The 11,945-nt window shown below is 34.3% G+C and overlaps 1 protein-coding gene across 2 annotated transcripts; it reads right to left on the bottom strand.

Annotated features, from left to right (window-relative positions):
• Positions 1 to 799: 799 nt before the first annotated feature.
• Positions 800 to 5,399, bottom strand: LOC114412243. Of its 2 annotated transcripts, none has more exons than XM_028376057.1 (4): positions 5,083 to 5,399; positions 2,648 to 2,744; positions 1,968 to 2,070; positions 800 to 1,874 (listed from the first exon to the last, which is right to left on the bottom strand). In XM_028376057.1, exons 1-4 carry the CDS (start codon positions 5,294 to 5,296, stop codon positions 1,194 to 1,196), a joined length of 1,095 nt encoding a protein of 364 aa, XP_028231858.1. In that variant the 5' UTR covers positions 5,297 to 5,399; the 3' UTR covers positions 800 to 1,193. The 2 variants fall into 2 exon arrangements, with proteins under 2 accessions (XP_028231858.1, XP_028231859.1); XM_028376058.1 differs by having other exon boundaries at positions 1,968 to 2,067.
• Between the last annotated feature and the right edge of the window lie 6,546 nt (positions 5,400 to 11,945).

Here is an 11,945-nt window from a genome sequence, read left to right as displayed (position 1 = left end):
TTCACTTCTAAGGTGGTGAATAGAGGAAAAACATTTATAGGGGCAGGAATATGTACGTCATGCTTTTGATCACCTTGTAAGCTTTAAGCTATTGACCCACTATCTTGGCTAAATGAGGCTGAGATAGCACCCCTAACCAATGTATATGCAGCTTTATCTTATTATTCCCTTCAAAAGTCAAAATCAGGGAAGTCTCAGATTTCAGAGAACCCCTTTGAGGTATGTATTGACTGGTAGAAACTACTAGACCTCAATATTTCAATCCCTCAAACTCAAACAACCAGCAACACAATCACCCTATTTCTGCTTTCTGCTTAAGCTCTCTGCAATCTAAACTTGGGATTCTAATGTGCCCCATCATCTCAATTTCCAATAACATGTCAAATATCTGAGATAATTTGTCGACAAAAACTTGCAATAAAGAGGGTTGAGATAGTGCATCGTCCTTTCAGCCTATAACATCCTATCCTGTAACATCCTATTGCAACATTGGAGGCAAGGAACGTACGTTAGTCGAATTAGTGTGCAAGGGTATCGCACTGTTAACAACAGTAACAATAATAAAATACCCAAATATGAACAGGGTTTTGCCGATAAAATGAGGCAGCTGCATCTTGACAATGTACTTTGACAGTGTCAGAAAGTAGGGCAGAAATAAACAAGGACAGTGGAATAGCAATAGTTAAAAGTTAAAACTACTCATCTATTCAATTACTTTAGTCATTAAGTACATATTTGATTTGTAGTTCAAACTGCTATGAGGCAAGTTCTAATGTAAATTCAATGAATAAAAGCAAAATAAACACAAAAGCAAGGATCCTGATGCATTGGCAAAATGACTTTTGCTTCAAACATAATTTTACAATGGAAAATCAAACACCCATTAACATTGTAGACAATGTCTTCAGAATTGAATGAGAAATTATTGTTGAGCACGAAATTGAAGCGCCAAAGCTTTCAAGTCATCATTTGATTAATGGACTAAAGTTGAACCGTAATTGAATTGCATAATGCTCAAACTGAATATAATCTGTTCACACTTCAACCGGTTCAAGTATCCAGATTAATTTCTAAAACATTTTTGGCTTGCATTTGACTACCTAATTCTAATTAGAGAGCATTTTCCTAGAACAGCACAACATTTATATTTCTGTTTCTTTCAAGGTAAATCACAACGTTTAAGAAATCTAGCCTCATAACTGCTCTATATCCTGGGTAGAAAAGTGTTTGTCTATGGTGTGGAGAACTTCTAGATCAATCTCAGTGATGGTAACAAATTTCGGTAAAGAATAATCCAATCCTTCTGTTTGTACCACATCACTTTCAGCAGTTTCATTCGCATGCATTTCATTGTCTTGAAGGTCTTTCGCGCTAGAGCCTTCGTCTAAATTGAAGAGTTGGGTCTTCATCTCTAAGCACGGCTTCAAATCCTCCTCAGTTCGGGCTTTATTAATTTTATCCATAAGATCACTTATAGCTGATAACCTTTCAATCCCCTTTCCCCTTTTTGAAGCTTCATTAGATTCACCATCAATTGATTCATTTATGTCACCATCTACAGCACTTTTCTCGAGCTTCTTTAATCCCTCGTTTACAATTTGTTGTATTCTCATTCTCAAACCATCACTTCTCATTGAATTTGATCTTAGCTGCAATTTTATCCCAGGGATCATTGCCTCATTGCTCTCCATTGGAGTAGCATTAGACTCTAATGCAGAGGGCACATTGGCATCCAACGACTTCACAGCTAATACTTCTTCTAGTAAATCTACATTCTGCATGTATCGGTCAAAAGCTTCATTTTCCACTTCAACATTCCGCTCCTTGTATTCCTTTATCTTGGCAAATCTCCATTCGTTGATAGATGCAGCATCCTGTAAACATCACAATGCTATTACTTTCACACAACATACAGGTCACCGGAACAAGTTATACACTTAACCAAGCATTGCTTATGCACTGTGTACCTTTCTAGTTAGTGGCTTCTTTGAACGAAGGGAAAGGTGTAAATTATTGAACTGAGCAAAACTATTGGAAAGTTGTCGAAGTGATGCAACTCTACCTGCACTTCTGAAATAAAAGACAAAAAATCCTCAGCTCAGGGAAAAACAGAGAATTTGAAAGAAGCTTTTAAGTGTTGATTGTACAGTTGAATTAACAAGTCACCGGACAAACATTTAAGAAAAGTTCAAGAAAAGTATTGCATCAAGAAGATGGTATAGCCGTATAATACAAAACACACACACAAGATTGAGCCATTACTGAATAGCACTATTCATGTGAGGTAAAATATGAGAAAACTGTTGGCAGCGAATTCGGCATAAAAGAAAATTCTTACCTCTATTTTTTAAATAAATTCAACATATTTCAAGTAAAGCCCAACATGTTTAAAATATAAAAAAAAAAAAAAAAACTTCGTACCCCATTGTCCAGAGGCTCTTCGCTATGCGAAGGTATGGGGGAGGGATGTTGTACGCAGCCTTACCCTTGCATATGCAAAGAGGCTGTTTCCGGATTCGAACCCATGACCAACAAGTCACCAAGGCACAACTTTACCGCTGCACCAGGGCTCGCCCTCAACATGTTTAAAATATAAACTAAAAAATTGATTTGATGCACATGTAGGGTGCTGATGCTCATAACTTACGTTGATTGAGGTGGATGTGGATCTAAGGATTGCTGGTCAAGGGGAGACGCACCAGAAGAGGATGCCTTGTCAGGAAAAGTTGAATTAGCTTTTAACACTGCATTCAACATAAGACATGGAAGCAAAGGGAGCGGAGAATAAACATCTGTTAGGATCTTATATTATGGGAAATATTAAAAAGAAACAATGTATACAGATAATTTCAATCTCACCAATAGATTGAGAGAACACTCACATCTTTTTTAATGCATTCTCTTATTTCACTTTGTAGAAGAAACTTATACTTTTAATGCTACTAGTTAAACAAATGCTGACATGCCCCCTGCCAAGTCTTAAGTTAAGGGTAGGGGTCCACTAAAGCTGTGTTGCATGAACACATGTAAACACTGGCATTGGTACAAGAACAGAGGTACAATAAAATTTCTAAACCTAAGGTAAGAGATACACAAAAAAAGGGGATTAACTTGCACTGATACAAGTTACACTAAAATTATGATAAGAACTCTCAATCCAACAATAAATTACGTAATTCACACACAAACAGAGAGAGAAAGATCACAATATCAGCTAACTTTTATGGTGTAGTTCTCCCAAGGTTTTTAGCAGATAGCAGCATGTAACAGGAAGCCTTGAAAATGCTACAAGGGAATAACAGACACAGCGATATATATATTTTTCACAATATCAGCTAACTTTTGTGGTGTAGTTCTACCAAGGTCTTTATCAGATAGCAGCATGTAACATGAAACCTTGAAAATACTAACGGGGGATAGCAGATAGCAGGATAGCTACTAAAGTGAAATTATAGGTATGAGAGGAAAAAAGAAAGAAAAAAAATAATAGATATACAAATGCTTGAAAATTTCAAAATACCAGAAATTAAAGATGTTACCATTTCACAATTAGTAAAAAAAAAAAAACAGAAAGAGAAATTTGGGAAGATTAAACTTTGAATTGAAGAACAGAAACAGAAATTTACGAACACAAGAGTGAAGAGACAGGGCGTGAAGTGTGAATAGACTTCAGAGACAGCAGGAAGAGATGCATTGGGTGGAAAGAACCTGGGTCACATGAAATACTGGCGATGTTGACCAGAAAATGTCTCAAAATGCAGAAGAGATGATGAATATACAAGAAGCAAGAATAATATGAGGTTGGCCTGAGTTCTTAAAAACCCTATTTGATCTTAGAGGAGATTACTGACCCAAAAACATAAGAAAATGGGATGTAAAGGTAAAAAAAACAGGGGCATTTTGAGGCTTCTCATGAAGACTGAGAGCAGCTGCTGCAATCATGAAATGGCCATTTATCAATATCAGCCGCAATTTGCCACAATGGAGAAACACACTGCTACTGCTCCTGTCATGCCCAAGAGTCACGATGCCTTAATAGTGCAGCCAGCTACTAACAGCTATTGATAACTATGCCTGAATGATAAGTGAGTATTAAGATTGAGTGTGTAGCCATTACCCAAAAACTACCAGTACTGAATACACACCTAATACAGGTATGGGTACAGCAACTATTTAAGAGTACCAAAGTATCATAGCTCTAAGGTAAGCCTGTCCATAGCTAATGAACCCAAAACAGGGCTATTTAAGAGTGTGTAGCCATTGCCCAAAAAAGGCCTATCCATAGCTACTGAACCCAAAACAGGGCTGAAAAAACTTCGACTCGAGGTTGCCTCGCTGTAAATCTACACGGAAATTCAACGCCTCTTTGGTAAACAACTATGCTGCTATCCAAGATTGATTATTATCTTTAGAGGACCTTCTTTCCAATTATAAGCTAAGTGCACTATATAAGAGTACACAACTTCAGCTGCAATATCAAGGTTTTGAGGCTTGCCACAACCACATCGCGACCACAATTGCAATTGCATTTGCCCACAATTTCCGGCAATGTCAAGGATCGCAACAAACCACAACCACGACTGTAATTAACCTTGGACATAGCACAAAAAATAAAAGTTTTTTTTTTTTTTGCGTACTTCTACTAATAGTGAAAAAGTACTCAAAACTTAACTCAGTTTTATCAATAACACTGAAGTCATAGCTTAACGGCATGACCACTGTTAATCTAAGGCATAACTATAACGAGTTAACAGCAACAAAAGGCACAACGAAACAAAGAGTAAAGCAAACTAGGAGTAGGATAAAAGCTTATAAACAGAGAGAAAGTTCAGAGACAGGTAAAAACAAAACCCTAATTTTGCTGAACTAATTAAATGACATGTTAACAACAAATTCCTTCCTCTTAACTACAATTCAAGAAGGTGAGATCATGGCAAACAATAAGTCAGACAGTTAAAGCATGATAAATCAATCATAAACGGCACAAAGCAACACAGAAATATCATTATTTTAGGGTAGCGAAGAAGAACAAGAATGTTTCTTTGTGATGTGAGAAAGAAAAAAGAAGGATAAGGAACGAACCGTGGATATGACAGGGGTTTTGATTTCTAGAACAGCAACTCTTGCAACATTCATAGGGGCACCTTGAACGAGCGACATTGCCACACTGTTTGCACTTGGGCTTGTTGTGGCCGCGCTGGGACTTGGGCGGAGTAGGAGCTGCACCTACGCCAACGCCTAGGGTTCCTGGTTTCGCCGTCGCGTTGTTAATGTTGCTGTTGTTGGGTGTCGCCATAGAATACCCAGCACCACCTTTCTTTGTTTCTTCTTCTTCGCGCGAAATTGAAAATGAAAATTGAAACCCCCAACCAAACAAGGACCAACAACAAAGGGTTATTGAGGGAAAGAAAGCAAAGAATGAAAAATTATGAATTTGATCCTTAAATTATTCAATTTAGTTTTTAAATTTTTAAAAAATTTAATTAGATTCTTTAATTTTTAAAATTACATCAATTTAGTTTTTTCCCCAAAATTGGGTTGGCACGGTTAAAATTGTAAACTCCAATTATTATTATTTTTTTTTTAATAGTGAATTAGTAACTATTTTTTAACCATCACTATATTTATTTTTATTTTAAACATTAGCATAGTCCAACACCATCCTACACATCCAAATCTTGTGTGTCACCAATTCCATCAAACCTCAATTGTACCTTGCCGCCACCTCCATCTTATCAAAGCTCACGTCACCTATGTTGATCATCATTGTCATCGTCGTGTGACATTTTCTCTGTCCAGACTTGTGTGACCCCGTCACCCCACACCCCAGGTCACAACCCTTACATTACGCACCACCTCTACTTCCAATACCAACATCGCGTGTCACTCTCTCTCACTGGCCTGCACGCACATGCGACCACAACACAACTATATCTATGAGTTGTCACACCGCCTCCTGTCAGATTTAATGTCTCAAGCGAGAGACATGCGCCTTATTAAGGATTAATAAATAAATATATAATTGTTATGGACTAAGTTGTAAATGGAGTGTGAACTTAAATGGAGCAATTTCTAGAAACAATTACTATTTGATAGGAGTAATGGTTATATAGGGGTTAATACTCACTTACATGAAATAGGTTCTCCTTCTTGACCTTAGAGTATTCTCTCAACCTTAGTCACCATAACAAAAGAGAGAGAATAGAAAGAACAATAAAAGGAAGTGAAATCTTATTTTTTTCTTCTTTCAAGGAATCAAAGTGCACCACAGAGAAGTCTCATTAGGAAAAAGGTACACATTTTTTATCTATTATTTGTGAGAATCAATATTTCAATATCCTATTTTTTTTTCTATTATCGTGATCCAATTTTTTATATAGATATAGAATTTGAAAGTGAAAACCCTTTGCTTTTTTTTTATATATAACTACTTGAGTCGGATGAAAGAAAATCTTCAAGTTCGATTTTGAAAGGGGGAGATCTTATTGGATTGGATCCTATCTCAATTTTTCGTTTGCTAGACCCGTAGTTAAAAAACCCACTTTCTTATGATTACAAGGTTCATTTGAATATGAAATTCAATCTTGAAAACACAACATACCAAGTGTTGAGAAATTATATGATTCTCCATTAATAATGTTTCTTTCCAAATTTTATGAATCATAATTATGAAATTTAGGAATTTTTCTTCCGCTAGATGTATTTCTATTATGTATCAAAATTATGTAACTAGATTTGATCGATGATTATGTAACCAAGAATGATTTAATTTGCTTGATTCTTTTTCAATTGCATTTTGGAGAAATGCTTATTGGCTTTCAAAATGAAAATCCACGTACGATGACTCACCAAGCATGTTATGGAAAAGGTTTTGTACATTAATTGCTTATGAATTCCGAATGTAAAGACTTTCAAGCCAAAGTCTTATTTTTTTCAATTTGCTTGAATTGAAATTGCTTAACAAATGATGGCAAGGTTTACATTCTTTTATGTAAACTCTTTCAAGCCAAAGTCTTATTTTTTTCAATTTGCTTGAATTGAAATTGCTTAACAAATGATGGCAAGGTTTACATTCTTGTATGTAAACTCTTTGAATGGTTCCAATACCTAAACACTAATTATGTGACTAGAGGGCATGTGATTTAAGTGTTTCCGATTTCCTTTTATTACATGATACTTGAATGTGATTAAAGGAAAATGTGTGATTGAATATTTATGGCCTAAAACCTAATGCTACAAATGTTAGTAGCATTAAGTATACGCAGGTCATATGTTTATTTGGAATTAAGTGTAAGGTAGATTTGTTAGTCATTAAAGTGGTCAAATTTTTAAGGTTATTTAATTCCAAGTTAATAATATTTTTCTTCAATCACCCATAGAATAATGGATGTTGAAATATATAATTATTGGTTTATGGGTATATTGAAATTCATTGTTATAAGACGTTTATGGATCATTCAAAGGTTTATTAGTTGTTCTTATAATTAATGAATATAATTGTAGGTAATATATGTGTATCATTAGTTTTATTTATATGCCCAAAGGTAATAGGTGATTCTAATTTGTGCATATTTAACTGTCAATAATGTTATAATTTTATCAGCGTCATTATACTGTGTGTTGGTGTATCACCCAAAGGAGAGCATTGTTATACATTTATTGTTGTTTGAATATATTATATGTATAGCATGTATTTTATAACTCAAAACATTTGTGTAAAATTTTATTATGCAGTATTAGTTCCCAATTCATTGAATTCTCATGTTTTGTCTGTGCCAATTTTTAAAGGACTTAACTTCTCTTACTGAAATGAGCAAGTCCAATTTCATCTTGGTGCTTTGGATCTCGATCTTGCTATATTGGAAGAGAAGCCTGCTACTATTACTAAGAAAAAGCCATTATAGAGCTTGGGAAAGATCAAACAGTCTCGATCTTTCTTATGATTACAATGTTCATGAGAATGACTATCGCAAACAACATTAAGACAACTATCCCCAAGATCGAAACTGTTAAAGAATTTATGGGGTTAATGAAAGAGCGCTCCCAAATAGCTAATAAGTCTCTTGTTGGGACATTAATGAGTACGTTGACCACCACGAAGTTTGATGGCTCACGTACTATGCACGAGCATGTCAATGAGATAACAAACATTACAACAAGGCTTAAGACCTTGGGAATGACGGTGAATGAGAACTTCCTGATACAATTTATTCTTAACTTATTACCATATTAGTATGGTCTATTTCAAATGAGCCATAATACCATGAAAGACAAATGGAATGTGCATGAGTTGCATAGTATGTTGGTTCAAAAGGAAACGAGGCTTAAGAATCAAGTTACCCAATCCATTATGTAAGCCAATAGGGAAATCAAAGAGCTGGAAAAAAAATTATGAAGAAGCGTGATAAGGGAAAAGGGTCATTAAAAAACATAAGGCTTTAATGAGGCACCAGTACAAATCCAGAAGAAAGCATCAAAAAGCAATAATTGTCATTTCTGTGGGAAAGTTGAACATTTCCAAAAGGATTGCTTAAAACGTAAGGCTTTGTTTGAAAAGAAAGGTGAGCTTAATGCTTATGTTTGTTTTGAATAAAATTTAATTGAAGTTCTCATAATACATGATGGATTGATTTTGGATGTACGACTTATGTTTCTAATACAATGCAGGGATTTCTTACAATCTAAATCATAAGCCCAAATGAGAAGTTCATCTTCATGGAGAATAGAGTGAAAGCTCTAGTGGAAGCAGTCAAGACTTATTGTTTAATCCTTGACACCAAATATCATTTAGACTTATTGAAAACTCTTTATGTAGCTAGTGTTTCTAGAAATTTGGTTTCATTATCTAAACTCGATCTTACTGAATACTCTTTTACTTTTGGTAATGGATGTTTCAATTTATTTATACATAATCATCTCATTGATATTGTTAATCTTTGTGATGGTTTATATTAGTTGAATTTAAATGGTTTGTATGTTGAAACGCTTTTGACTCTGCATCATAATCTTAGCACTAAAAGTAGTTTAGTGAATGATCGCTCCGCTTTCTTGTGGCATAGATGTTTAGGTCACATTTATAGAGAAAGAATGGAAAGATTAATAAAGAATGAAATTCTTTCAAATCTAGATTTTACCGATTTGAATATTTGTGTGGATTGTATTAAAGAAAAACAAACAAAACACACAAAGAAGGGTGCTACAAGAAACACTCAGCTTATTGAAATTGTGCGTACTGACATTTGTAGACCTTTTGATGTTAATTCTTTCTTAAAGGAAAGGTACTTTATCACATTCATTGATGACTATTCACTTTATGGTTATGTTACTTATTGCATGAGAAATCTCAAGCAATGGATGCCTTAAAAATTTATTTGAATGAAGTAAAAAGACAATTAGACAGAAAGGTGAAACTTGTCAAGTCTAATAGAGGTGGTGAGTACTACGAAAGGTATGATTAAACTGGGCAACACCCACGTTCATTTGCTAAACTCCTTCAGAAACGTGGTATTTATGCGCAATATATAATGTCAGGTACATCGCAACAAAATGGTGTATCAGAAAGGCGTAACATAACATTAATGGATATGGTTAGGAGTATGTTATGTGACTCTAATTTACCCATATTTTTGTGGATGTATGCATTGAAACTTTTCATGTATTTGTTGAATAGATTTCATAATAAGGTAGTTCCAAACACATCTTTTGAACCGTGGACTAATAGGATACCTAGCATAAGGCACCTGCATGTTTGGGGTTGCCAGACAAAAATAAGGATTTATAATCCACAAGATAAAAAAACTGGATGCAAGAATAATCAGTGGATATTTCATTAGATATCCATAAAAATCAAATGGGCATATGTTTTACTGTTCTAATCATAATATGAGAATTGTTGAAACTGGAAATGCAAGGTTCATTGAAAATGCTAAAATCAGTGGGAGTACAATTCCACAAAAATGTGAAAATTAAAGAAGTTAGAGTGCAAGTTCCTTTAACTTGTGCCTCTAGAAATAAAGTGAATGTTCCTCTAGATGTTGTTCGAAACAACAATGAAGAAGAGCAACACAATAATGATGAGCTCATGATTCAAAATGAACCTATTGTAGAAGAATCAAAAGAAGTACCATTAAGGGGGTCTCAACGAGAAAGAAGGCCAACTATTTCAAATGACTATGTGGTCCATCTACATGAATTAGAAATTAAATTAAGCATTATTAATGATGATCTAGTTTTGTTTTCACAAGCTATAAGTTGTGATAATTCTAATAAGTGGTTGGAAGCCATGAAAGAAGAGTTAAGATCCATGGAACAGAATGGTGTTTTGGACCTTGTAGAATTGTTAGAAGATTGTAAGAGAGTTGGTTGTAAGTTGTTCTTTAAGACTAAACATGACCCTCATGGAAACCTTAAACATTACAAGGTCAAACTTGTTGCTAAGGGTTTTACTCAAAGAGATGGTGTTGATTAAGAGACATTTTCACCAGTTTCACGAAATGACTCCTTCAGGATTATCATGACACTGATAGCTCATTATGACTTAGAACTACATCAAATATATGTGAAAATTATCTTTCTTAATGGAGATTTAGAGGATAATGTTTACATGGACCAACCAATAGGATTCTCAGTTGAAGGGAAGGAACACATGGTGTGCAAATTAAAGAAATCAATATACGAACTTAAGCAAGCTTTCCACTAATGGTATTTAAAGTTTAATGATACCATTGCTTCCTTTGGATTTAAGGAAAACATTGTTGATCGATGTATATATTTGAAGGTCAGTGGGAGTAAGGTTATATTTCTAATTCTATATGTTGATGATTTCTTGCTTGCAACTAATGATCTTGGTCTTCTTCATGAGACAAAGAAGTTTCTCTCTAATAATTTTGAAATGAAGAATATAGGGAGGCAAGCTATGTGATAGAAATAAAAATATTCCAAAAAAGGTCACATGGAATGTTAGGTTTATCCCAAAAAGCATATATCAATAAAGTGCATATGTTGTTTGGAGTATTATGTATGCCCTAAGAATGATTTGGAATGAAAACATATATCAATGTCCTAAGAATGATTTGGAATGAAAACAAATGGAAGCAATTCCGTATGCATATGTTGTTTGGAGTATTATGTATGCCCAGATTTGTACTTGATTAGACATAAGCTTTGTAGCTAAAATACAGGGAACAAAGGATCACATGCTTACATATTGGAGGTATGATCACCTTGAGGTGATTGGACATTTAAGACTTGGACTTTTGTTGGATGTGTGGATATAAGAAAATCCACCCTTGGTTATGTATTTCTTTTAGTTAGAGGAACATTATCGTGAAAAAGTGCAAAGCAATATGTTATTGCTACATCCATTATAGAAGTTGAATTTGTAGCATGTTTTGAGGCTACAATTCAAGCTAATTGACTCCAAAACTTTATTTCAGGGCTTGGAATCATCAATAGTAATGTCAAGGCATTGAAAATGTATTGTGATAACTTTGTAACAATATTTTTCTCTAAGGCATTCAATAAAAAATATTAACACAAATCTTATGATAACTAACCCTTTGGCAAAAGGATTACCGTTCTAGACATTTATTGAACATGTTAAAAATATGAGCATTATTGTTATTAATGATTGTTGAGTGTAATGCATACTTCTATTTTGGATTGTTGACATTTTGAGCTCATTTATGATATGTTTCTCATTACCTGTTCTCTACATTTGCATACATATTTGTATTAGAGTAACGTAAATAGGTATCGTCTTAAATAAAAATATTATGTTGGACCATTATGTGCTTCTAATTATGCTCATATTAAAAAGAAGTCTAATTTGTGGTGCACGTAAGAGATTATGTTGACTAAGTGATGTAAGACTATCATGACTCAAATTAGTACGTATTCTTAATTATGAAATTATGATGTGTCTAATGTATAAAATAATTTAGTTA

The sequence above is a fragment of the Glycine soja genome, chromosome 5 (genome assembly GCF_004193775.1).
Source record: "Glycine soja cultivar W05 chromosome 5, ASM419377v2, whole genome shotgun sequence".
NCBI classification, from domain to species: Eukaryota; Viridiplantae; Streptophyta; class Magnoliopsida; order Fabales; family Fabaceae; genus Glycine; species Glycine soja.
This window is presented reverse-complemented; position numbering and strand designations above follow the sequence as displayed.

Excerpts from the sequence above, each read along its gene's own strand:
- LOC114412243 (XM_028376057.1), bottom strand. The coding sequence starts at position 5,296 with ATGGCGACACCCAACAACAGCAACATTAACAACGCGACGGCGAAACCA. Across the intron at positions 2,745-5,082 it reads AAACCCCTGTCATATCCACG|TGTTAAAAGCTAATTCAACT; the intron begins GTTCGTTCCTTA and ends TGTTGAATGCAG. Across the intron at positions 1,875-1,967 it reads AGAAGCCACTAACTAGAAAG|GATGCTGCATCTATCAACGA; the intron begins GTACACAGTGCA and ends TGATGTTTACAG.